The 27,999-nt window shown below is 46.1% G+C and overlaps 1 protein-coding gene across 2 annotated transcripts in view; it reads left to right on the forward strand.

Moving 5' to 3' along the window:
- The window catches only part of ADAMTS17 (ADAM metallopeptidase with thrombospondin type 1 motif 17), a 326,554-nt gene that overhangs the window by 127,827 nt on the left and 170,728 nt on the right, over window positions 1-27,999 (forward strand). For both annotated transcript variants that reach the window (XM_072737129.1, XM_072737130.1), the window contains exon 8: window positions 5,318-5,423. In XM_072737129.1, coding sequence (XP_072593230.1) covers window positions 5,318-5,423 — 106 coding nt within the window. The remainder of the gene's footprint in view (window positions 1-5,317; window positions 5,424-27,999) is intronic.

Consider the following 27,999-nt stretch of genomic DNA (forward strand, 5'->3'; position numbering starts at 1 on the left):
CCAAAAAAGAAGCAGAGACACTGGGGGCGGAGTTGCCAAGACAAGAGTAGGTCTGGAGGGCTTACCCAGATGTGTGCTCCTGGGGTTAGGGGCAGAGAGCCAGAGACAGGGCCAGATCTGGAAGGCAGTGCTCCTTAGTCCCAAGCAGTGGGACCATGTGACTCAGGCCACCACTTCTGCCAGCCTTCCAGAACCTTATCATCAATGTTCTATCCCAATTTTTGAGCTGTGTCTGTCCTTTAGCATATGTGAGGTCCTGTCTGCTCTTTGCAGGACTAGGAGGAGGTCTGTAACTTACAGTGAAGAGGATGGCCCTGTGGACTGTTCACCTTGGAGAGAATGCAGACGTGAAATTGCAGAGGAGGATAGACCTGAATTAATAGAATAATTTATTTTTTAAGATTATTTATTATTTTAGAGAAAGAGCAGGATGGGGTCCAGAGGAAGAAGGGGAGAGAAAGAAACTCAGCAGACTTCCCACAGAACATGGAGCCCTACTTGAGGCTTAATCCTACAACCCTGAGATCATGACCCAAACCAAAACCACGAGCTGGATGTTCAACTGACTGAACCAGGCAGGTACCCTCAAATAATTTAGATAATACAGAATTAGGAAATTATGTGACAGTTAAATGTAGACTAAATCTCCTTTTTGCAACTGATAAGGACTCCATCGTGTCCAACAATAAGACATGATTTTTTTTTTTTTTTTTACAATATGGACCATTGGCATTCAAGGATTCTGCATTTGTGAATTTGCCTACTCGCCAAAATTTATTAGTAATTCCAGAATCAGTATTCATAGTGTTTATGTGTCATGTACAGACATGTGCAGAGAAGCAAAATATTTGAGTCACCGAAGAGGCATGCTCACAAATAAGGTTGAACAAGGTGACCCTTTGCCTTCTTGTTTCAGCTCTCATACTGTAAAAAAAAAAAAAAAAAAAGTCCTTTCTGTGGTCAACAGGTGCCTTATTTTTTACATTTTTGTGCTTTTTGTTGAGAAAAATACAAGATAAGCTTCGTTTCGGCATGAGTTGCTGAACTGTTGGCCATGAATTTGATGTTAACAGATCAACAGTATATATTAAATAAGGTTTCTTTGAACAGGAACACACATAAAACAAGGTTATGTATTGATCATTTGACAAAGATGTTGTGACCAGAGGCTCACAGGAGCCTACCTCTGTATGTCTGCTAGGAGCAACGGTTCTATATTTGAGAATTTCACATTCCCAGTGACTTTTTAGAATCCAACTCCCACAGATAATGAGAATCAACTGTAGGTCTTTATAATTTGTCACATCCTAGACACTAAGACATGGGCTCTTAAATGCTGTTCAGAAATTCAGATCATACTTCCAACCATGTAGTGAAGTTTACAAGAGCACAAGGCCATGCCCCCGAGGCTGAGTGAGCAACTCTGTCTCAACCACTGTGATTGCCAAGTGAAGAGATGTAAATTGCTTTCTTATAACTGGCAGCGTGGCATCCCAGTGATAACCATGATGATGTTAGTACTTCGAGCAGTTGGTAGAAGAAACTCAGCCTTTTTCTCTCAGGGGCAGAGTCCAAGAAGGTATGAGTAATGGCCAACAAGGCCAACAGCTGCAAACTGTTTACACGTGACAATTTGCTGGATAAATCAGAGTTTATACAGTTGTATGTTGTTTACTCCTTAATCTAGAAAGGATATGGTCAACTCTGAGTTTAAGTATTATGTGCTTACACCATGCAGTTTTCTACTGAAAAAGAAAATAATTAAACCTCCTCACCCAGTTTCCTCTCCAAAATCACAATCCTACCAAGGAAAAGAAAAGGGAGAATGTCTACACTGAGTTGACATGGCTGGGAAGCCGGGTTAAGAGACTCTGGCTTTTCTGAATGGATCCTATAGACTTCTCCAGGCATCAGAAAAAATCTTCATAGCCCTTCTTCATTTCTACCATCAGCGTTTCAGATTTCTTTTTTTTAAGATTTATTTATTTGAGAGAACACATGAGTGGGCGGGGCAGAGGGAGAAGGATAGAGAATTTCACGTGGACTCTGTGGTGAGCATGGAGTCCAACGTGGGGCTTCATCTCACAACCCCAAGATCACAACCTGAGCCAAAACCAAGAGTCAGTTCTCAGCTAACTGCACCATCCAGGTACCCCAGCATTTCAGATTTTTAAAAGCATGTTTTGCTTCTCTAATCTGTGCCAGAGGTGTATAGTAGAGATGGAGCAAACTGCCCTTAGGATATAAGCACATACTCAGTAATGCCTTGACTGTGAATTCCATCTCTGCTGCCTGAAAGTCTATATATTCAGAATCAAAATTTGGAGGGTTTTTTGGGGGGGCGGGGGCAGGCAGGTGGTAGAGGTCTTTTCTTAGTTCTGCCTCTGCTATAAGTCACCTTGGGTGAATGGAATATAACCAGTAACTTTAATTTTCATGGCAAGTGCATATTCATTGTATTAGGTTTAAGCCAAAAGGAAGAAAATTGAAAAGATTTATAATGACTTCACCACGCCCTGGAGGTAACCATTAATATTGTTGCATATATCCCTTGAATCTTTTTTATCTTTAGTTTAAAAAACATTTGGACTCAAACACCTGAAACCTTTATTTTATCCCACGCACATCTCTGCATAAACACATTAAGATTTATGAAAATCCTTGAAACCCCCAAAGATGATTCATTGTTGTTGGTCACCAAAGCTTTGATGAAAGAGGCCCTGGGTTTGCCTGGAAGAGCACTGGTGTTGAAAAAAAAAAAAAAGAGTCCTGCACAGTATCTGAGTCTCGGCTCTGTCAGGCATATAACTGGTTACTGGGCCTCCATTTCCCTATAAGATGGGGCCAGTAACCATACCCATGAAATAAGGAATGGTCACCCATTCTGAGCAGTGCTTGTCCCTAATAAATTTCGGTTGCCTTTCTGCTTCCCTTTTCTATTCCAGGGAGCTCTGCAAACATGTGGAATTGATGTTTTTAAAATTTCAAAAATAAGTTCTAGGATTTTTTTTTTTTTGGAGAATTTTAATTCATAGAATGCTAAATACATGGAAAACACCCCTCTGGAGTCTTGCTGTCTGTGTAGGGAATTCCAGTGACATAGGAAGGTCCCAGTGGGGCCATAGCTTCAGCATACCCTCCACTGCTCCCTGCTCCTCCATTCTTTCCAGGGAACAAGGAATAGTGACGGGCTTTGATTCTCATGGAAGCTCATGGCTTAACTGCCATGTATTCCTTGCAGCTCTTTTACAACAACCTGGGATTTTCTCCAGACTTTGTTTCATGAGCTCTAAGCATTTCCACACCATGGGTCATGAATGCACAAGGTTCCTTCACTCTGTATCAGAGGCCATCTGCTTTTACACGTTTTGCCTTGCTCACTTTCCTGACCAGGCTGTTCGTGATCAGAATGCATCATTAAAAGCACTAGACCATAATCCACCTTCGTGCGAGAACATTTCTCATAAATAAACTGATCCTTTGTTTCTCGTTAAAAAAAAAAAAAAGATCATCTGTGCCTTGGAAAAATTAAAATGCAATTATTGGAAGGCTCATTGCTTAGCTGTTTCCCTAACATTGCGTGTTACCTAATTAGAGTGGAAACTCAGGACTGCCGGCTCGGGGAGTTGAGTGCAGCAGAGGCCAGGGGATGTTTTTGTGTGGCATCAACGTCTGCTGGTTCAGCAGCCGCTCTGGGGACAGCAGGCTCAGTACAGCTGTCTTTAGATGCCTCCTCTCCCCACTCACCAGATGACTTCTCCCGGGGGCGTGCACATCTGATTGTTCCAGTTGATTCATTGACCCAGGAGGCTGCAGCCTGGGCTGGGAGAGCACTACTGGGTGTGCATCCGAGTGTGTGCGTGTGTTGTTACACGCACATACCATCGGAGCTATGTAGAAGCATTCCAGCTACTCACTGCTGAACTTGGTGCAGCAACCCACAAAACATTTTTAAACAAAACCAGAATAATGACCTTGAAGGCACCGAGAAGCCAGATCATGTCCTTTGTGGTTGTTATCTTTCTCCTTCCAGTAGTCTGCATTGCTGGATTATGATGTCCACGTGCAAAAAAACAAGAAAACATTTCTTTTCCCCTTTTTTCCCTTCCTTCCTTCCTTCCTTCCTTCCTTCCTTCCTTCCTTCCTTTATTCTTCAATCTTGCCCAAGTATGTTGCATGTTTTAAAATAAAAATAGACGTGCTGTGGTGGCAGCTTGAGGTGCTAAATGTGAGCTGAACCCGCAGCAGCATCTCCGTGCAGAGCAGAGCCAGAGGCGAGGTAGCTGTGTGTCTAGGGGCTCATAGGGGGCATCGAGAGGAAGGACGGAGAGCACTCCAGGAGGCCAAGGTCCACCTCCATTTGATTTTGAAGTCACCAAAGAGACTAGGTGTCCCTTTGGGGTAGCAGGGAAAGAGGTTTATTTTTAATTAACTCCCCCGTGCATTTCCCCTCCGCTTTTGCCAACTCCTTACCTCCCCAAGTCTTGTGCCTGTAAGGCCAGTGTCCACTTCCAAGACACCTACTGCACATTAGCGAAAGGGGCCCTCTGAATGGAGCGGCGTGCAGCTCAGCAGCAGTTGGTGGTGTCATGGGTAGAAAAGAGACACCTCTTGCGCTGGTGGCCACAGTCGGTCCCAGGGCACAGGGCTGGTGGGTGGAGTCTGGCTGCAGAGCCTCCGTCCATCTGGTCACTGGACAGCACATGCCTGGTCATGGGGCCAGTGGAGCCCCTGCCCACCCTTGTGAACTCACAGCAAGAGGAACCCTGAGAGCATTGGCCCTAGCAGAGCTGGAGTGGGGTGAGGGAAGGAAGGTGGCCCCTCCCTCTCTGGGCATGCATGTGTGGGGGACCCTCCTTCAGCTTTTCACACTGGGCACCTTGCCTTGCCAGCCTCGCCTCACCCCAGCCCTAGATGGTGAAGTTGGACAGCATCCCAGCACCGCGTGCCAATCCACCTTACCTTTCCCCCTCTGAGCCTTGGTCTCTCCCTGTTATCAACCCTCTGAGTCATTAGGATTAAATTAGATAATGTCTTTAAACACAACACATTGCCCGACATCCATTAAATGCTTGGGAGATCTCTGTGGTGTGGTGATTGTTACCATTAATTATTTTTCGGTGAATCCCAAAGCATTACACGCCAGCCCGTCCCACACAAGAGCTCTGGAATGATGGCCCCAACCCCATGGCCACATCCTCGTCCCCATCTGCCCCTCCTCTCTCCCATCATGCGTGCTGTTGACCATATGGACTTGCCCAGCGAGGTCAGGGCCTCCCACGTTCTGAAGAGGATGTGTTTTGTGTCTCTGCTACAGGGATTGCTTACTTAGGAGGTGTGTGCAGTGCTAAGAGGAAATGTGTGCTTGCCGAAGACAATGGTCTCAATTTGGCCTTTACCATCGCTCACGAGCTGGGCCACAAGTAAGTATCAGACTCTATTGTTCTGCCTCTTCCAGTTCCTTGCTGAATATATATATGTATTTTTTTCTGCTTGAATTCCATAAGTTTTGAAACAGTGCTGCCACATACTTTTGCTTCTTCTGTAACACAGACCTAGGCCAGCACGCTTGGGTCCCAGCCCTTCAGGGAACTGGAGAGATTACTGAACAGATGGTCTCTGTGAGTCAAATGTTAATTTCATGTTCATGTGTGCACTAAGAGCAGAAGAGCAGACTGCTCTTAGTGCACACACTCCAGAGGGAAGGGGTTTTTCTCGGAGTGTCTTCTTTGGTTGCATTTCTTTCCTGGACCAGCATGATCTGTGATTCACTCTGTCAGTCAAATAATGGGATTTATCTTCAGACTGTTGACTTTCTATTTCCTTGAAAGCTGGTTTCAAAGTCCAACTGTCCAAAGGCAGAATGTCAGTGTCTCAGTTTTTTGGGGTTTTGGGTCGTTTGTTTGTGTTTTTTAAAGATTTTATTTATTCAGGAGAGACGCAGAGACATAGGCAGAGGGAGAAATGGGCTCCGTATGGGGAGCCCAATGCGGGACTTGATCCCAGGACCCCTGGATCATGACCTGAGCCAAAGGCAGATGCCTTTCAATGTCTTAGTTTTAAAGAATTATCAGTTACTACCTTTGTACATGGAAATTCTTCCCTTGAGGAGGGGACAGCCATAGACCCTCAGAGCCCAAAGACATTGTGGAAAGGATCTGAGGCAGCGTCCTGGTTTTACAGGGGGAGGAAGCAGCAGGTCAGAGGGGTTGGGTGGCTGGACCAAAATTGAGATCACCTGCAGGAAGTCTTAGGCATCAGAGAGCCAGCCGACTCTAAAACTATGGCCTGAAGGCTTACTATTTCTCCTGCAGTAGGGGTCTGTTTTGTATTTCTCTGAAGGAAAAATTGTGGTACAACTGCATGAGAACTTAAAAAATAAATACGTAAATCAAGGAGGTCAGAGCATGAAGAACAATAGGAAAATTTGTATTGCGTTGGATGGAACAAAGTTAAATGGAAACCTAGTTTTTGGTGAAAAAATATAAAGGTTTCCTAATGACCTATGTAGTAAGATGCCTGGGATCCTAAATGTAAACTCAAACTTCTGACTTCTGTAAAGTCAGTCTGTAAGGAGAAATACAAAAGCAATTTCCTCTAGGATTAGCTATATCTGTGATTCTATATATAATATGTGTGTGTGTGTGTGTGTGTGTGTGTGTGTGTGTGTGTGTATGCTTTTGCCTTGTTTTATCTGGTCCCATTCTCATTTTTTTCAGTCCTATAGATGGGTTTGGTAGTTAGCTTTTCTGTGCCTACTGAGTATCATGATGTGAGTACAGTGAGTGAGAATAATCCTATGTGTATTTCCTGGGATTAAGGCAGAAATAACATGCCATCAGCTAAAAGAGGCAAAATGAGCACTTGTCACTAAGTACACAGTTCTTTTATCTCGACAGTATTTTTAAATATTCGTGACAACTCTTTGCCCACACTTTTTTGCCTATACTACTAGGAAATAATTTTTAAAGATAAACTGTAATCAAATATGTATTCATATTTCTGATTTGTTAAAGAAAAAAAAAATCATGTACAAACCTGTAGCCAAGAATGGTTGCTGAGAGAAAAGCGTAAATCAGTATGACTTTGGCAAACATCCTCTCTTCTCGCCTTTTGGCAAAATGACCCAGCCGGTCTGTCTTAGTTCCTCAGAATTACCCACCTAATGGGTTTGAGAATGCAGTTGTCAAAACATTTTCCAACACGTGGGTTGTCGTGGACTTTTGAATACATCTATTTATATGAACTGCAAGATTCCATGCAGCGTCCAGTGCCAGCACCCACGCTGGACTGCTTTTTGCACCCGCATGTGAGCACACACGTGCTATGCAGAAGCTTTTCTCCTTGGATGTGAAGAACACAGAGGGCCATTTTCTCCCTGATGACCTAGGCAATTGTGCAGAGCCACTGGCGTCTGAGCGCAGGGGGTCTGCAGAGATGAATGGTGAGATTCAGTCCAATGCCAGTAGCCTTTAGCTATAGTCTGCTTCAGTTTCTTGAAGGGCTCTTTATAGCTTGCTCTTGCACTCTAATTACCTACAAAAACAAACACCTAATTGTTAATCAAAGCCAATAAATTCTGTGACCATTTGGCCCTGCCCCTAGTTGGGCGATTACGGTTTTCCCAGGGACGTCTGTTGTCTCTGATTATTTGCGAGCAGTGGGAAGCAGGTCCCCCAGGGATGAAGCCACATTCTCTCCATCTGCAACCCTCTGGTCAGCCAGGCTCAAGCCACAGACAAGGCTGTGTGGAGGCTTAGCAAGAGGGATCAGCCTGGACTCTTGATGAAGACACTGGCCAGGCTGCTTACAGATACAAAGCCTGAAAGCTGTTGCATATATGGGGACAGAATGGAATCATTTAATTCCTTATTCCCTAAGTACATGTGCACTAAGAGAGGATGGGATGATGTTCTCAGTGGACCTGAGCCACTGGTCTACGCTCTTCAAGAAAATTTCTCAGTGAAAACTTTAGAGAATGAAAAAGACTACCCTTAGAAGGTCCCCAGGGGACTCACCCAGTGGTCTCTAACCATTTAATACTGATAAAGAGAAACCTGTCTTCTGAAGGATCTGTATGTGCTTTTGTACATGGACACACATAAGTATGGCTGCTCTGTAGCTTACCCAGTATATGTCATATAAGGATCAGTGCAAGCAGTTACTCCAGCTCTGAATGTTAGGAGAAAAATTCACTATCCATGTGAGCTACACATTGCATTTATCAGACAATGAGAGTCATTATACGTTAACCTGATTTTGTTCCTGCTGTGGCTGTCAGAAAATACAAAGCAAATGTCAGGCTCATTTTTAGCAACTAACTCACCCTGTCCTGGACTTGTGTTTTTCTCTCTCTTTCTGTGTCTCTTTGTCTTTGTCTCACCATATTTTACATATTGTAGTTCAAAAGTAATTTATTTGGTACTATAAACTGGCTCCAATCCAATCTGCAATCAAATGGGTTCCGAATTATGAATTACATGAAAAATTCTTGCCATGGTAATATCAATAATTCTGCTTAAGACAGGAATTAATGAGAGTCAGATCTCATTTATTGAACACCTACTGTATTAGATGCCATGCAGTCATTATGCTGTTAACCAATTCTATGGGATGGGTAGTATTTCCCTTTTATTTTATAGGTTAGGAAACTAGTATTACTTTTTTAAAATTTCCAGCCTCTACTTTAAATGATTTGGGATCACTTCTATGATAATACACTCATATATCAGGAGTATTAAAGTAAGGATCCTCATTCCAAGAGAGGGGTAATAAGAAGAAAACTTGTTAAAAAAAAAAAAAAAACAAGGTACGTTCAGATAGCTGCCAACCAAGAAAGACAAGACCATCATCATCATGCTAGTTGCAGAAGAAAGCCAATGAGTCAGCAAGAGGGTCTTACCTAAGAAACTCAAGTACCTTAGCTGTGATTAACAGCTTTCTGATGATTACTTGATAAAGAAGTAGGGTGGAAAAGACTGCAGCCATGGCTTTGGATGCGTCTGAAAGATTTGCAGTTCCTCGTTGTGGTCAAGGTGGAGGACCTGGGAGGAATTGTTCTGTGTTTCTGCCATGAGGATGAGTTGGCTCCATGCAGAAGCCATGATGATAGTGACTTTGAGGTTTTTCTTTTTTAAAAAGATTTGTTTATTTGAGGGGAGGGAGAGGGAGAGAAAAAAAAATTTTTTTAAGATTTTATTTATTTATGCATGAGAGACGGGTGGGGGGGGGGCGGGCAGACATAGGCAGAGGGAGAAGCAGGCTCCATGCAGGGAGCCTGATGTGGGACTCGATCCCGGAACTCCAGGATCATGCCCTGGGCCGAAGGCAGGTGCTAAACTGCTGAGCTACCCAGGGATCCCAAGGGAGAGAAAAATCTTAAACAGACTCCTCACTAAGTGCAGAGCCTGACACAGGCTCGATCTTGCCATCCCAAGATCATGACCTGAGCCGAACCCAAGAGTCGAATACTTAACTAACTGTGCCACCCAGGCACCCTGACTTTGAGCTTTTCTGATGAGCCTTCATGACCTTGCCTCCTTGCCTGTAAAACCCTGCCTAATAGGTATCTGCATGTTATTTTTTGGTTCATTTAGTGAACAGAAATGTGGTAGGGAAGGCAGCTGTCTCCCTGTCTTTCCATGATAATTTGAGAAACCCAAGTAAAAACAAGGGGACTACTCCATCCTGCAGTGACCAGGAGAGGGGAATAGATCCTGAGTGCAAGAAGATGGCTGAGATGGACCTCTCTTTCTCCAGAGAGCTATAGCTGACAACTGTTACTGGTTATAATTGAATTAATGAAGTGGAGGGGGGGCATTCCTTGAGAGACACAGCCCAGCTGGGCCAGTGTTGCCCAGGTGTTTTCCCTCAAGAAACCAGGACAGGGTGCCTTGTGGGAGACCTCACTGTCCAAGATGTTTATCAATATTTACTTTTAAAGGGAAAGAGGGACAGGGAGAAGCAAGCATTTATTTCTCTGAGGCAAAGTCCTTCTCTGGGGAAGTGGGGTCATCAGGCCCAGAGGAGGTACTTGGGCAAGAGCCTTCCGTAGCCCAGGTGGGAGGCCAGGAGAACACAGAGCTGAGTCTCAACAGTCTCGACATTTGGGGCCTGAGGAGACCCAGAATGACATGCATGCAGCTTGCTTCTCAATCAGGTAAGCCCAAGATCTCTCAGGGATTGTCTAAACACAGGCCCTTCTAGGTGTGGTGCTGAGAGGGGGGCGGGAAACCATGTGGTGCACACTTGGCCACCCACACACAGGAGGGAAAACAAAGAACATATCATTATATGTAGAAACAAAGAGGTTTCTATTGCAGAAAATAAATCTCTGCTTCTGTTGGATTTAGGAGGCTCTGCAGATAAGCCTGAGCCAGATCAATTCTTGTCTTGAATCATCCCAAACTCCGTGACCTCTCTGACCCAAATAAATCCACAGAAAGCCCTCCAGGTGGGCCCCAAAGTCATGCCCCCTATTTGGGCTCTTGCTACCTATTCTGGAGGAGAGGGTGGGCACTCTTCCCACTTGATCTTCCTCAGAATTTTTTTCAGACTTCCATATTCCCTTTCTCAGGTATTTCCGTTCTGGAATTTATCTCTCCTCCGGTTGGTTACCTCCAGTTGTGGCCTCTGAAAAACGCTCTCTTCAGGGAAGCTTGGGAACATGAGGCAGGTGACACCTGGATGTTGCTTCACAAGGGGAGTGCCTGAAGCATTTTTAAGTGCCAGTGGCCTGAGCTTCACCCTAGACCAGTTAGGACCTGCCCTCCCGGGGAGAAATAGCTAAGGAAGACCCTCCAGGCAAGTCCCAGTACATCGGGGTAGAGAACCATGGCTCACAGGACTCCGGGGTTTCACTGTTGTTTTCTGGCCTCCTCTACCTTCTTGCCTCTGTAACAAGTGGGATCCTCGGCCCCAGGTGTTGTGCCCAAGATTGCGAATCCGAGAAACCACCAAGGAGCCGACACGGATGCAAACACACGAGGGTTTATTTACAAGCTCAAGCTTGGGTCCAAGTATACCCGACACAGCAGAGCAGGGACTTGGACGCCGAGGCTAAGAGACGTAGCAGCTTTATAGGGGCCAGTGGCCAATGGGATTGTAACACACATAGAAAGTTGCACAGTCATGTCGGTCCGCACGCAGGTGGCCAATTTTTTTTTAATAATAAATTCATTTTTTATTGCTGTTCAATTTGACAACATACAGAATAACACCCAGTGCTTATCCCGTTAAGTGCCCACCTCAGTGCCTGCCACCCATTCACCCCCACTCCCCGCCCTCCTCCCCTTCCACCACCCCTAGTTTGTTTCCCAGTTAGGAGTCTTTATGTTCTCCCTTTCTGATATTTCCTACCCATTTCTTCTCCCTTCCCCTCTATTCCCTTTCACTATTATTTATATTCCCCAAATGAATGAGACCATATAATGTTTGTCCTTCTCCGATTGACTTATTTCACTCAGCATAATACCCTCCAGGTCCATCCACGTCAAAGCAAATGGTGGGTATTTGTCATTTCTAATGGCTGAGGAATATTCCATTGTATACATAAACCACATCTTCTTTACCCATTCATCTTTCGATGGACACCGAGGCTCCTTCCACAGTTTGGCTATTGTGGACATTGCTGCTAGAAACATCGGGGTGCAGGTGTCCCGGCGTTTCATTGCATCTGAATCTTTGGGGTAAATCCCCAGCAGTGCAATTGCTGGGTCATAGGGCAGGTCTATTTTTAACTCTCTGAGGAACCTCCACACAGTTTTCCAGAGTGGCTGCACCAGTTCACATTCCCACCAACAGTGCAAAGAGGGTTCCCCTTTCTCCACATCCTCTCCAACATTTGTGGTTTCCTGCCTTGTTAATTTTCCCCATTCTCACTGGTGTGAGGTGGTATCTCATTGTGGTTTTGATTTGTATTTCCCTGATGGCCAGTGATGCGGAGCATTTTCTCATGTGCATGTTGGCCCTGTCTATGTCTTCCTCTGTGAGATTTCTGTTCATGTCTTTTGCCCATTTCATGATTGGATTGTTTGTTTCTTTGGTGTTGAGTTTAATAAGTTCTTTATAGATCTTGGAAACTAGCCCTTTATCTGATACGTCATTTGCAAATATCTTCTCCCATTCTGTAGGTTGTCTTTGAGTTTTGTTGACTGTATCCTTTGCTGTGCAAAAGCTTCTTATCTTGATGAAGTCCCAATAGTTCATTTTTGCTTTTGTTTCTTTTGCCTTCGTGCATGTATCTTGCAATAAGTTACTGTGGCCGAGTTCAAAAAGGGTGTTGCCTGTGTTCTCCTCTAGGATTTTGATGGAATCTTGTCTCACATTTAGATTTTTCATCCATTTTGAGTTTATCTTTGTGTATGGTGAAAGAGAGTGGTCTAGTTTCATTCTTCTGCATGTGGAATTGAAGAGACTGTCTTTCTTCCAGTGGATAGTCTTTCCTCCTTTATCGAATATTAGTTGACCATAAAGTTGAGGGTCCACTTCTGGATTCTCTATTCTGTTCCGCAAGTGGCCAATTGAATCACAATTTACCCTATAGTGACCCATTTGAACTGGCCTATCACTCTGGTCAGAATTGGCGCGCAGTTTTGGTGGGCACAAGGCAGGGTTACGTTTTTATGAGCCGATTTCCAGTTAAGGGTATGCTCAGCGGCTTGACTAGGGTGGGGGAGCGCCTTAAGCAATAAGCAGGTCATGTGGGGGTCATACAGGAGATGGCGGGTGTAGCACAAAATGGAATTAGTCCTGCTCTGCTTGTCCAGGGGTAGGGGATTTTTGTTAAATTTCCTGGGTCCCACACCAGGCAGGTCCCATGTGAAGCTTGGTATCCTCCAATACAGGCATTCCTTAGAAGTTAGATCCAGGCACTCTGGATGTTTCCAGCCAGAACATGACAGCTTGCAAATGAGTTCAGGGCAGTGGATGTTGGAAGGATGTCTCAATCATGCATGCCTGAGGACTTGCTTGCCTGGTGCACAGCACAGAATGCCATCTGAATCCCATCCCTGAGAATTGTGGCTTATGGGCAGAGTGGACAAGTGTCTCAGGAGGGCTGGGCAGCAGAGGGAAAGGGGAGGAGGGAGCTCTTCTGGGGGAAATGTTCTTATAATAAGAGTCATCACAGTTCAATCTGAAAAGAATTGTCTTGATCCCAGGACAGGAAGTAAGGAAAGCCATTATCCAGATGTGTGATGAGGGGGACTGTTTGTCTATGATCGGTATGAAGAATGAGCTGCCCGGTGCAGTGTGGGGGAGACGCAGAGTGAACGCAGGCCAGATGTGATCAGCCAGATCACCTGCCATTGGACGGCCCCAGCAGCCACCACGGTTGCCCTGCCCCTGTCTGGGGGCCTCAGTCTGGTAGGCATAGTGTAGACATTAGATGGGCCAGCCTTATGAAGAAGGTACAGCAGAGAGGGGATTTCTGGAAATGTTATAACTGTCTAGAAACCCCAGAGGGAGGGGAAGTATGCTTTTGCTCTAGTTGGGATTAGGATAGTGTGTTAATTTGGGGGGGGGGGTTCTATCCCCCAGGAGGTCTGCAGGAAGCCCAAGTGCCTCTGGTCTGGTTCTAGGCAGGTCCCATGCTGGCTTTTCATACAGGCTTCCCCTTGGGTCTCAGGGTCTTCTTTTCTGTTCCCATTCAGCTCCCATGGCCTCCCACAGCCTCCCCCTCCAGACTGAAGGGTATCTGGTGGTGCTAGCAGTGTTCAGGGCTCTCAGGTTTCACATAGAGGAGCTTGGAGTGATTCCTGAGTACGATTTCCTCGGCGTTTGGCCCCTGGATCAAAGCCGGTGTGTGAGCATCCGCAGGGCGCGGCTTTCTTATCCAAATTCCAGACTTGGACAAAACATTTAGGCCTCGCTCCTTTTTGCTTTATTATTATTTTTTAAATTTGCTGCTGGAAACTGCGGGGTCCTTGCACATTAATCCACAAGCCACCCTCGTCCTCAAGTCTTCACTGAATTAGGACAATCTGGGACTTCAGAGAAATGGTGCTGACCTGCACCCCACACAGCTTCCATGAGCCCACTCAGCATGGCCCTGAGCATGGCTTTCATAACAGCAGAATTTCCTTCTGGTTCCTTTCAGACGTGTGTGATTTTTGAATGGGTTCAGTGTCCAGAGTCACAAGGAAGGTTGTAACTGATGGCTGTGTTGACATGGCTTTCCTGCCCTAAGCTGGGATTTCTCACTGCCCTGCCTTAAGGAGAACTGCACAGAAGTTACCAGGATTTCCTTTGCACTCTTACCCTTGATGCAGAGTCAAAGGTGGGGAGAGAACACTTGTTCCAGTTGCTTGGAAGGCCCAGAGCCACTGTCCTTAAGAGGACCTTGAGCACAGTCTTCCCAGATCTGCCCAGGCGATGCCTGGGAGGAGAACACAAATCGAAAAGCATTAAAAGCTCTTCAGCAAGCAGACAGATGTCATCCCACCTGCATTCGGAGCAGCCAGCCTGCACAGCTATTGGCTGGACGTTATCGCTCTGATGGAAATTCCAGCTGGATCTGGAGCGTCTGCGGCCCCCAGAGCATCATTACCATAACAGAAGCTGTCGCTAGTGTCTGTCTCTACCCCAGGAATTCTTTGCATTTAATTATTGGGTGGATTTCCTTACCTGAAAGGCTGTTGTCCGAGATGGTGTTTGAGGAGATGGGAGGAACGTGGAGTTTGGCTAAAGAACCAAATTCCGAAATCCCCTCACAACTTCCTTATGTTACAGACTATCCCAGGAATGAGACGGGATCCAGTTTTCTCGTTCAATTGCCAGAGCTTCTGGCAGGCTCACCGAAATGGCTTTTCTCTTGGTTCTCAGAGCAGGAAGGGACATCCATAGTCTTCTCAGCCTCATTTTGCAGATGGCTGGTTCCCTCCCTTATCAGTGGCCAATGGGAGACTTCTAGCAGGGCCTCTTGCAGTGAGGTGGTGCCCCTTACACAAGAGAACAGACCTGTGCTGAGGCCCAGACCTCCCTATGTGGGTCTCCTGGTAACTGGATTTACTTACCTTTACCCAGAAAGACACTTTCCACTAGTATGGCTAGGGTTTTGTAAGGACCATGGGAGGTGGCAGGGGTATAAGATGCAAGTTTCTCTACAGATGGAGTGTTCTGTTATGGAATGAATATTCATGACCCCTCCAAATTCATATGTTGAAATCTAACCCCCATTCTAATGGGATTAGCAGGTGCTTAGGTCATAAGAGTGGAGTCCCCATGAATGAGATTAGTGCCTTTATAAGAAGGGGCCAGAGAACCAGCTAGCTCTATTTCTGCCACATGAGAGTACAAAGAGAATGCAGACATTTGCAGCCTAGAAAAGGCCCCTCACCAGAGCCCAACCATCCTAGCACTCCAACCTTGGACTTCCAGCCTCTAGAACTGTGAGAAACAAATTTCCATTACTGACAAGCCACCCAGTTTATGGCATTTTGTTATAGCAGCCCAAGCTCACTAAAAGATGCCACGATTCTGCCATGGCATTTGGTGTCATGCCTGAAATCCTTATTTATCTACTGTCCACTGCTGATGGGATAGTCCAGGCTAAAGACCTGAGGGCAGCTGCAGTCTCTAAGACCCTGGGAACTTTGCCACCAGTGCTGTCAGCAGCACATTCTAAGAAAGAGCCCTTCTCATCCTTGTCCATTTGCAGGCATAGAGGGTGTGGATATGGTGGTTTTGCCAGATGTGGCATCAGAAAGGACAAGCAGAAGGGGTCTGGGGGAGCTATGAAAGCATGCCCTCTGTTTCTAAAGTCTGAGCAGAGCACTATGGTTGCTCAGGGCCCATGTGAGGATCTAGGAAAGCCCCATCTCAGTCAAAACATAAATAAGGAGATGGATATAGAAGGAGGGATGTCATAATTTTTTTTTAGCAAGTCACTGGAAGCATTCAAAGATACGGTCTTATTAATTGTAGCCACAGTTCTGAGGTGTTGAGAGGGGGCAAGTGTGAAGCAAGCCCAGTGATTCGCTGATATTCACTGATGATTAGGATCAGGAGACAGAATGGAAAGGAGAAGGCTCGGGCTCAGTCAGTTTTGAACTGAGCTAGGAACAATATCAGGATGGTCAAAGCCCCTGAGATGCTGATGCAATGGAGTGGGTTGGGTACATAGTCACTAAAGATGCTGGACCCTGGGATACTGGGTTGTGTTACTTGGGGAGGCAAACCTGTGCCTGCAGCATGGCCATGGCTTCCCCAGCTTCCAACTGGGTAGACTGTTAAGGAGAAGGAGGGGCAAGAAACAGTCATGGTCTTGCAAGTCAGACTTGATAATGGTGGCCCCACAATGAGGACATGGCAGGTCCAGTAGGATGGCTACCTTGGAGCAGCTTCAGACACATTGAGGACCAGATAACAGGAGCCTTGCCCATTTCCAAGAGGGATGTGCAAGCTGGCTTCCCATCAGAGGAGCCTTCCCAGCAGGAGCACATGTGCTCATTGGGTAAGCAACACCTAACAAACCTATGGTTGACTGTGTCAGTGGCTCTGGGGGCAGGGGGAGCTCCCGGATTACCTAAAGGTTCATCTGTTTTAAAAAAGATTTTATTTATTTGACAGCGTGCCTAAGCAGGGGTAGGGGCAGGCAGAGGGAGAGGGAGAAGCAGGCTGAGCAGGGAGCCTAACCTGGGGCTTGATCCCAGGACCCCAGGATGATGACCTGAGCCAAAGGTGCAGACACTTAACCAGCTGAGCTACTCAGGTGCCCCAGGTCTGTTCATCTTTGCAGCACATGTTCTGTGATTACCGAGGGGAGGCAGAAACTGTTCCAACAGCAGGGAGACAAAGGAGGCCAGCTTGCTATTAGCTGTCTATTCCACTTAGAGTTTGGCTTCATCAGCAGAGCAAGCTCCCAGAAACCCCACTCCTTTCCTAACCCCCTCTGTCCCTACCTGAACTGTCCTTACTGACTTGACAGTTGTCACCTAAAACTCCCCTATCCCATGCCCAGTCCAGAATCTGGCAGGGAAGCGTGGGCCAGCCCCACTGTGGCATTGCACCAGGAGCAGCCTAGAGAAACACCTAGAAGTACATCTAGCTAGCGCCTTACTATTCAGAGTGTGGTCTAAGCCCAGCAGCATTGCACCACCTGGGAGCCAGTTAGAAATGCCAGGATCAGACGCACCCAGGTGTTCCTGTGCATGAGACAGTTAAACAGAGCAGTTAAAGCACTTCAGAGTGGAGCCCATCCTGTGGACACCATCTCAGTGCAGTGCTGCTTCTAGCTGGATGCCACACCGCACCTGCCAGCTGGCCTTAAAGGGAAAACGGTTTCATTTGTAAGTTCACCGCCCCGCCCCCCCAAACCATGGGGCAGTTTTTCAAATAGCTTCCTTGCTCTGGTTTTTGAATTTCTTCTGTGATCCTTCCTTTTCTCCCATGCTTTATTTACTACCTGTGTCATGCCAGTACGCACCAAGGGCTCTTCCACTGGCTTCCAGAGCTGGATTCTAGGTTCCCACTCAGCTTCCTCTGTAGCTTGGACACCAGCTTTCTTTGAAGACATGTTTGGAACAGCCACCATCCATCCTGTCTGTTGAAATAGACCCCACTCCAGTCTAAACATCTAACTTGATGCATCATAAAATCTAGTAAATCTTTGTCCAACCTCCAGAAAGCCAAACTCTCAGGTGGCCACAGGCCTCTTGGGAAACACACTGGTCAACCAGAATTTGGTTTGCCTATGAAATGGGGGGATTTAGCATGTAGAAGATGGAAAGAAGAGGCAGGACTGGAGCACTGAGTAGAAAATTAAAACTCTCTAAAAGCCCCAAAGCATTGGTCTTTGATATGCTCAAAGGGCAGATGAAGGTCCTTGGCCTGAGGCTTAGAAATGCTGGTATTCCTCTCTTGCCCCCCTCCCCATTCTGATTTTATATGCATTTTGGAGGCAGAAGGTGATGCATGAGTGACTGTGCTTGTCCTAAGGATGGCTGCTTCCCATCCTTGCCACCAGTGGCATGTATATGAAGAGTCCCTCCTGTGGCTGCCCTGTTGGTGGATTTAGGGAGTTGGCAGTCAGCCACTTTGGGACCTGTTATTAAAGGCACCATTTTCTCTTTCCACATTTTCCATAATACTGCCTAAGGTCTAGAAGACTAGTAAGCACTATGTGGAATGCTGGAATTTGAAGGTTTAGAGTGAGCCCTAAAGCCCAGGACCCTGGTCACTTCTTGGGGCAACACACATTAAATCATGTGTCCTCTGAGAAGCTGGACCACGCCTGTGGCTTGAGCCTCAAGACCACCTGGCATCAGTCTTCAGTATTTATTGTTCTGTGGTCCTTGGGGTACATATAGCAACTCCTACAAAGTGATTATAAAATCCATTTCCTCATGAAAGATGATTCACTATGATGGTTGGTTACCAAAGTGGAAAGAAAGTTTAGAGCCCCAGTCCCCCCAACACACAAAAGCAATCATAATTCCAAACTTGTAGGTTTGCAAAGGGTTGTGCACTTTTGAAGAGCCAGACCCTGTGAGATACTGCCTTTTCTAACTTAATTGCCTTTGTTGCTGGACATACTCATCATGACCTCACTACCTGGTGTATCCCATGCGGTTTTCATACACCCTTGTTCTGTGAGGAGCTAAAGACCCACATAATGGAGGGAGGTGATAAGAGATCTACCAGCTGTCTCACATAGTTCAGGCTCCCTCGGCCCAGATGAATAGAACCTGTTTGCAAGTGAGAGTGCCAGCCTGCTTTGGTAATCATGGAGAAGCAATGGAGAAGAAGCAAGGTATTCCAAAGATTGAAATAGACCAATGTCATATTGCAAAAGAGAAATGAGACAAATTGTATACAATTTAAATTTACGATGTTAATATCGTTTGCAGGAAAGATTCCCAAATGGCTCGTCAAACATAATTTGTGAGCATTCACATAAAAAAAGGCCCTCCCAGAAGTCCACCAAGAATCTATGGATAACAAGTCATACCCAAAGCAGATTGTGCAGAGGCAGAGAATGTAAATTTTACCAAGTTTCTTTAACATTTCTAATGAGAAATATGGGGAACTGTACACTGGATACTGCTGTGATTAAATGAACTTGTAACTGTTGGACAGCCTTACTCAGGCATGATCAATAGAGTGGTGTCTGTCTGGGAGAGAAGCTTCCTTCTGCCATGGGGCTCCCTGATTTAACATTCCAACCATGACCTGCATGTGGAGAGTGGCAGCATGCTCATCAGTCACTGAGGTGGCACAAAGACGGGACGGAGAACAATGTGGAAAAATCTGGAGTATGTGAAGTCCTTGACCACCTTGAAAGAGTGGCCAATATAGTAGTGCCTAATTGCATTTCATTTGTACCCAATTCTCTGCTGCTATTATTATTTGCATTTTGTAGAGTGAAAAATGAGAGGTCCTTCCAGCTTCCAGTCCTTTGTCAGTGTTGAAGTCTGTGTACTAACTGTATGTCTTACAGCTTTTCAGATGGTATTTAAGTCCCAGATGAACCAACCAGATGTAATGCACAGGATGGTGGAAACATGGCTGAATGGTAGCATGTTTGAAAAGGTTCTAGTCACTGCTAACAAACATGTCTGTCTTCTGCTCACAGAAGTAGGCCACGACCTGCAGAGTGAACCCAAGCAGGGTGATTATCTGCTAAAATGGCCACTCTGGAAGATAGGTTGGTAGTTCCTTTTAAAACTGAAATTTATGGGATGCCTGGGTGGCTTAGTCTGTTAAGCCTCTTCCTTCAGCTCAGATCCTGATCTCAGAGTCCTGGGAGTAAGTCCTGCATCAGGCTCTCTGCTCAGTGAGAAGTCTGCTTGTCCCTCCCCACTAACCTCAAATAAATTATTAACAAATTTTTTTGATTAAAAAACATTTTTTAAAAAACTGAAATTTACTATAAGACCCAGCAACTGCACTCTAGGGCATTTTTTCCAGAGAAATTAAAACTTATTTTTACCCAGAATCTTACACTTGATGTTTATAGCAGCTTTTCATCATAGTAGACCCAACCTTGAAACTGCCCAGATGTCATTCAGTGGACAAATGGTTACAAAAATGGTGGTATATCCACATTATGGAATACTACTCAGCAGTGAAAAATGCCTTATAGACACACACAGCCATTTGGATGAACTTCAGAGGAATTATACTGAGTAAAAAAGGCAGACTTTAAAAGGGTAAACATTGCATGATTCTATTTATGTAACATTTGTGAAATAACATAGTTATAGAAATAGGGAACAGACTAGTTTGTCAGGGTTTAAGGGATGGGGGAAAGAGTGAGTATGGCCATAAAAGGATAGTCTTGGAGCGCTCTGATTTTCTTTAAAGATTTTATTTATTTGAGAGAGAGAGCATGTGCACAGGAGTGGGGAAAGGGCAGAGGGGGAGGGGAAGGCTGACTCCCCACTGAGCTGGGAGCCCAATGCAGGGCCTGATTCCAGGACCCCAAGATCATGACCTGAGCTGAAGTCAAACCCTCAACCAACTGAGCCACCCATGCATCCCATTGTGGTAATGCTCTGATTACTTGATTGGAGTGGTGGTTATAGGAAGAGAATGTGTGATAAAATTGCATAGAAGTACACACGGAGAGTGCATATATACTAGTGAGGTCTGAAGAAACACTATGGACTGTACCAATGTTAACTTTCTGGTTTTGACATTGCATTATAGTTACTGTGTGAGATATTACCATAGCCTGGTTGGGTGAGGGGTGCACAGAACCTCCCTGTATTTTTCTCTTTGGCCACCTGTGCACCTTTAATTATTCCAAAATTTAGAAGTTCAGAGTAAGGCAGGCAATGCCTTGAGGATCTTTTAAAAATGCAGATGTCCAGGGGTGCCTGGGTGGCTCTGTCGGTTACGCATCCAACTCTTGATTTTTGGGTCAGGTCATTACCTCGGTGTCAGGAGATGGTGCCTCGGTCATGGATTCTGGTGTGGTTCTGTCCCTTTGACTTCCCTCTGTAATGACAGAGAAAAGGCACTTGGAGATTGTTCCCTGCTTCTGAAGAGTCCTGTACATTTCAGAAGGCAGTCAGGATGAACTGGCTTTGGAAAGCCTTCACTCATTGTGATCTTTAGGGTTTCGCATGTCTCTTCCTCTGACCCAGAGACAGTCCTTTATGGTTTGGACACGTCTGTGCTGCTGGTTTATGGTGCCTTCTGGAACCAAAACAAATGGAGAGCGGGGAATGGGGGAGCAAGGAGGTGGGCCCAAGGCCCCCAGGACTTGACCAGCCACAGGATACAGCTTGTAGGCAATTCTGCTGGACACTTAGATTGACTTAGAAAGAAATTAAGATGTAGAAGCAGAGAAAGTCCATACCTGTGTGGGTCCGTGTGACTCTGTTTGGTCTCATGGTGCAGGTGGCAGGGCCTATTTTCTTATTTGGAGGATAAGAGACCTTGTTTAGGGAGTGATTGTGGTAGCAGGTAAGTCTGTCACTGGTTCCACCACCTTCAGGTCACTCTCTCTCTCTGTGTGTCTTGCACCCCACCCCCAGCTGTCTTCCTTCTAGTACCCTAAAAATAGATAAATAGGACTTTGTCAAAATTCAAACCTTTTATGTGTCAAGGGATACCATCAAGAAAGTTGAAAAGACACACCACAGGATGGGAAAAATACCTAAAAATCACACATGTGAGAAGGGATTTGTATTTATTTTTTTTTTTTTTATTTTTTTTTTTTAGGGATTTGTATTTAGAATAGAATAAGAATTCTTGCAACTTGGGGCACCTGGGTGGCTCAGTGGTTGGGTGTCTGCCTTCGGCTCAGGTCATGATCCTGGGGTCCTGGGATCAAGTCCTGTGCCTGCTTTTCCCTCTGCCTCTCTCTGTCTCTCTCCTGAATAAATAAAATATAAAAAACAAACAAAAAAAAAACCCTCAAAATGGTTGGGAAGGGGGGAACCTATGGTATTTGTAATGGGTGCGTTCAGTTAGGCACAACCTCTTCAACATCTTACCTGGAGGATGGGGCTTGGGGGTGGGAGTGGCCAAAGATGAAGGCAGATGGCTGGCCCTTGACAGCTCCTGGTTCAGACCAATTAGTTTCTTCTCTGTCAGGGTTGGCGAGATTTGACACTGATCCCTTCTATAAACATCAGTTGAAAGCAGACATTCCAATTATTTTTTTAAAAAGATCAGGGATGGCAGGATACTTGGTACCCTTGCTATTTCTGTCTCCCGCCACCCCCTTCACTCCAAAAGTGTGACAGAGCCCCACCAAGAGCTGGGTCTCATGTGGCTGAAGGTGAGGTCGAAGGAACAGCTGCTGCTCTGGCTTCAGCCCTGGAGACCCTGAAACAAGGGGATTTCTCTTCTCCACTGCCTTTTGCCTAGGGCCACACATTCTGGAAGATATGGGGCCTGCCAGAACCACCCTTTATTGACACTGAGGGGCTTTTTGTCTGAAACACCTTTCCTTCTACATCTCAGATGGGATTCTGTGGGGAGGGCTTCTTTTCCTGTTTTAATAACCCATTATCAACTACAAAGTTGCCGCTAGTAAAAATATCAATTATCGCTTATGCAATTCTCCTGGCATTGCTTGAAACCGCATTCCATCCTCTTAACATGATAGTTGCTCTGAGCCAAAATTCAGAGAGGGTTTGAGGACAAGCTGTGTACACAGTCGTTAAGACAGCCAAAGGAATATATTTTTATCCTGTAAATTGAATGCCAGTTAAGCAGCAGTGATTACTGTAAGAAGCTATAATTTATACTAAGGGAAGTGAAGATTTCTTTTTTAAGATAAAAAGTATTGCTTAAGAGCCTCAAAAAAGGGGGGAGGGAGAAATAGCAGTGACTGAAGCCCCCAAGGTCTCAATTGTGTCGAAATTTCTCAAACCCTTGGTGTTAGAGAAACAAAGAGTCTCTATGTATGGTACCCAGAGTACTTCACAGAGAGTCACACGAATCAGCATTTAATAATTTAGCAATAGGTTGATGACCACCCAAACATTGTCTGTTCCTTAGAATCTTCACCATGAGAGTAGAATTTGTAGCTGAAACGTTTGGGTCCTTGCACTTTGTGTGACAGCAATACCCTCCCTTGGTCTTCCCCAAAACTGGGAATCCAGACAGAAATAAAGTACAGTCAGGATTTTGATGTTGACTACCAAGAAGTGATTGTCCTAAACCTCTGTTGCTTGGCTGAAAGCTTGGTGAGAAGTCCTGCCATTTGTTATCAATGTGGACTTCTCCCTGGAATTTGTGGGCAGGAGGAGGGAAGAGCATAGGAGGACAAGAGTGTGATCTCAAATATTTGAATTTTATCTCATCGTGAAGAGCAAGGGTTCTCACCAGTGCTGAGAAGGCAGGCTTGGAAGCTGCATGAAGGCCCATATCTGCTCAGAATAGGAAGAGGCTTTGGCATGGGCCCCTGCTGCCACATTAATGGACAGCCTGTTTCTTTTTTTTTTTTTTTTCCTAAAGATTTTATTTATTCATGAGAGACACATAGAGGCAGAGACATAGGCAGAGGGAATAGCAGGCTCACTGCAGAGGCCCAATGCAGGACTCAGTCCCAGGACTCCAGAATCAAGACCTGAGCCAAAGGCAGATGCTCAACCACTGAGCCACTCAGGCGTCCCAGACATCCTGTGTCTTAGAAGCAATGTTCTTAGACCTGCAGGTACACTGGACTCATTTGGGAGCCCCTGAAACATGGGTGCCTGCCACACCCTCAGAAATCCTGATTTATGGGGTGTCTGGTGGGCCCCAGGTATTGGTAATGGTCAAAGTATCCTAGGTGATTCTCACCTGCAGCTGACATGGGGCACTTTGTAAAACCATCCACAGTGGCTGTCAGGTGTGTTCCTTGGACCCTTCCCTGGGGAACTTACTGGCATGTAAATTCTTCTCCCTCTCCCTGACACCCCCCCCTTTGGACCTATTGAATCAAGAACTCTAGGGTGAGGCTTAGCCCTCTGAGCTTTCCCAGGCCCTCCAGGGGGTTCCCATGTGCACTGAGTTCAGAGAACCACTGGTCAGCACTGTCACAGAAGTTCTGACTTTAGAATCATCTGGCAGCATTTAAAAATCTCATCCTCAAGTCATGCCTCCTAGCAGTGAAATCAGAACCTCTGCTGGTGGGAGCCAGGCCCTGGCATTTTCTAGTGATCACCAGGAATTTCTACTGTGTGGCTGTGTTTAAGAGCCAGTGCTCTACAGAAATTGAGCCAGGTTCCTCTTGGTCATGAGATTGTAGGATTTATCTCTGAAATTCTCCTATGCCTTTAGCATTCAATTTCATTAGGCAGGACATAACCTATCTTAGAGCTCAGCTTATCTTAGGGGTGATAGAGACCCTATTGTTGGAAGGTGTGACTGCTTGCTTCTGATTTTTCACTGTACTTGCAGGAGAAAGGGCTCACAGGAATTCTGTGGTGAGGTGATGCTCTCAGACTCCCCCTGCCACTAAATATAGCAGAGACCATAGATCCTTGGGGATAAAAGCTTTCAAGAGAAGCCCTTAGATACACTCAGATTGGTTTTGTTCAATTTATTCTGTCAGTGAGCTAACACTTATCACCACCTTCTGTGTGGTTGGCACTGTGTGGCCAGGCTGTGGGAAGGCTCTGGGCTGTCAAGGTATAAGGAAGAAGGATGAGTCCCACCTTCAGGGAGGCTTTGAGAGAAGGACTATGGCGCTTGGGAGTTCGGGCCAGAAGGATCCCTCTTAGCTGGGCAGGGTCAAGGTCTAGTATGGAGAGGCAGTGACCTTCAATCTGGACCTTCCAGAAGTAGGAAGATTTCGGTCTGTCGGGGTGCCCACGTAAAGGGCATGGGCAAAGGTCCTCAGGGCTTATGGGAGCTGTGCAGGTGCATGCTGTGAGGCTGGGGTCACTTTGGGCTGCCCCCCTCCCAGACCTGCTGACCCATGGCATGCATTTCACAGTTCTGTGAGGTAGGGTGAAAGTAAGCATGCCTGCCCCCACACCCCCAAACTGGCCCCCTGGGCAAGGTGGAAATGGCAGAGTCCAAATAATTAGGCCATAAAGCCCCTCCTGATGTGAGGTTTTTAAGGAAAGCAAGGGGTGAGGGTCATTAGGAGCAAGAAGCAACCAACCTATCCTGAGGGTTTCTGCTGCGAGCATCTTGTGCCCTTTGATGTCCTTGAGGGGTCTTTGAACTTGGAGAAGCTTTAGGTTTTGCCTGGGCCGCAGGTCCCTCCTGCAGATCCGCTAATCCCCTCCTCTGTACTGCCTTTGAAGGGGCTAGGAAGTGCTGGGGGCTGATTTCCAGTGCCCATTAAAACAGCAGCCCCTGGAAGAGTTAGTGACTGAGATTGCCACTGGGTTTGGGGTGGGCAGCAGGGGGCTAGGAAACTACTGTGGGGGAGGGGAGACTCAGTTTTCATCCCATATCCCTTTGTATCCTTTTAATTTCTACCACGCACTTACTTTAGCTACTCCAAGCTAGGACTTCTCTTGTCGGCTAAGAAAAACCTTTCCCTTAAGAAATCAGGCATCTGCCACTGTTTGTGATTGGAAGGGTTATTAAATCCAAGCTTCCAAGCAATCAATTGCTGAGTCCAGGTGCAATTGAAAATAATCATGTTTAGTTAAGGGATAGCAGTGGTTAAAAAGGAAAAAAAAATATTGACCTTTTGTTCTGTTGATGTGGGGAGGGCGCTGGGGGAGGCCAATATAAAACCAATGAATGTTAGAGCATTTCTTCTAGGTAAATGTAAAAGACAGTCATTTGAGGGCTGACTATGAGGTATTGCAACCCCAAACCAAATTTCATCCTTAAGTCCACAGAGGACCTTTGAAGAATTCCCCAGTGTGATGTCTTCTCAAGCTTCTAGACACCTTTCCCATCCCGGTTTATAAGGTGGCTTCTTGGTTGGATGAAGGCAGAACCTGGGAAGTAGACCAGAAATCTGAGTTCAAGCCAGAACTGCAGGAGACTCTTCGTACCTAGAGGCACTTGCTGCTGCTGGCAGAGAGTATTGGATGGGGCATCTCTCTTTGGGCTCTGGCTTCCATGCTGGCCCAGACAGAAGAGCTTCAAGAGCCCTTCATATCTCAAATCCTGTAGCTCTTTAGAGCTCAGGACTCTACATAGAAAAGGAGTCACTATCCTGAGTGGCAACCTCCTAGCAATTTGTTTCTAATGTGCAAAATTTTCAGGTACCAAAAAGGAGAGTGTGGGTAGATAGCACAAAAACTTCAAGGTTCCCCATCCTGACCTCATACTCTCTGGGTCATTCTCAAACCTTACCATGCCCACCCAGCATTTCATGGCCCTGGATATGTCCTTCCCCCTCTCCTACCCTTGCACCCTGAGCCTCAGGTATTTTATGGGGAGGCTGGAGGATAGGGCAGATGCTAGTAATATCTCAGATGTGAACTTTGGGTAAGAGAAGCAGGGGGAAGGTGTTCAAGAAGAAGGGAACCAGGTCTGAACCCCCTCTTGAATGTCTCACTCCCCCGAGAACAGAGGTGTAATTCCTCCAAGCTGGATGCAGGAAAGCTCTTGGCTGTTTCCCAGCACCTGTTCTCCCCAAGGCCATGTCCACACTCTATAGGCCCTTCTCCTCTCTTTCTGGCAAGTCCCTTTGCCCCGAGAGCAGACCTTGAGCCCCTCCAGTGCCTCTTGGCTTTCCATTGCTAATCCCAACAGGGATTTTTCTATGCCATCCATGGTATTCTGGGGGCTCCCTGCCAGCCCCCCAACCTTCAAGACAGCCACTTCTGCATGGGTTAGTGGGTCCCATCCTTTGCTCTCCTTTGGGTATGGGGGCAAGTTCCATCTTCAAAGGGCTGGGCACTGCATTCAGGTTCAGGGTATAGATTGCCTAGGCTCTCAAATCATGCTTGACCATCTGCCAGGTCTTTGACCTTGGGCAGGCTTCTCAATTTCCCAGTGCCTATTCAGTTCTCATTTCACTCACTTGTAAAGTGGGGACAGTAATAATTAACGTCTATAACATGCACTGGCACACTGGATACCAGCTGTAGGAAGGGAAAGAATCACATTCTTCTCCCTCCTCTACCTCACTGCAGAGGGATCAGGAGATCTGACCTTGGACTGCTGCAGTGCTTACCTTTGTAACACTCTGCAGAGGACAGCGACATATGAATGGGGCTGACTATGTATTTCCCTAAACCTGAGCTATACTCTCCATTTATGTGTCATTTTTGCCATCCATTGTTAACTGCAAGTTCTTTCTCGACATCTGTAAAGTAGGATGTATCAGCCCGGGATTTGTGTCTTCGGAAGGTTTTAGCTGTCCTTCCACCTCCTGTCCTACTGTAGTATCTGCAGCCCCACTAATTACTCTTTAGACCAAGAAGCAGAAAGCATAGGCTTCTAATTCTCACCCAATCTTTCAGTTCCCTTTCGCAAAGTTAGTGCTGTGATAGGGATAGCACTCTGTTCCAGCAGTCTTTCCTCAGCAGGACCTTGGGAACACATTGCTCAAAAGAGAAAACACTTCGTACTCTTCAACTCTCCTGTTATGTTCTTGCTTGCTAAACTGGTCGTGTGGTCATCTTGTAGAGCCACCCTGGAACCAAAGTTGGTCAACCAAACCCAACCAGGGCTGGTTTCCCCATCATTGCAGAGCCCCTTTGGCAGACTGGGAAAAGTGAGTGGAACTGAGACCCACTTACACTGCATCAGCCTGCGTGCTCGGAACCTGTCCTGATGCTGGCAGTCCAGAGACCTAGAGGGTCCTTAGGTTCACACAGGATGGAAATCAAACATGAACTACCGGGAAATAAGAGCAGAGTTTACTGAAGATATAGATGGAGCATCTGGGAGACTCAGAAAAGAAAGCATCATGAGTCTTTGGGGTCCGGAGGTTTTTATTGAAGACAATGGTGTGGTCTAAAGTCCCCTCAGGCATCCAGGAACCAGTTAGAATAAAGACCCAGGTATTATTCCTTGGAAACAGGGGTATTGAGATGTTCCCATGCCTCCATCAAATACAGCCAAGCAAGGGAGGGCCCACCACAGATTTGAAGAGATAAGAGTCCCAGTGAACCATCATGCAATTTGGGAGGCTGG

Source organism: Vulpes vulpes, chromosome 14 (assembly GCF_048418805.1).
Source record: "Vulpes vulpes isolate BD-2025 chromosome 14, VulVul3, whole genome shotgun sequence".
In the NCBI taxonomy this organism is placed as follows: domain Eukaryota; kingdom Metazoa; phylum Chordata; class Mammalia; order Carnivora; family Canidae; genus Vulpes; species Vulpes vulpes.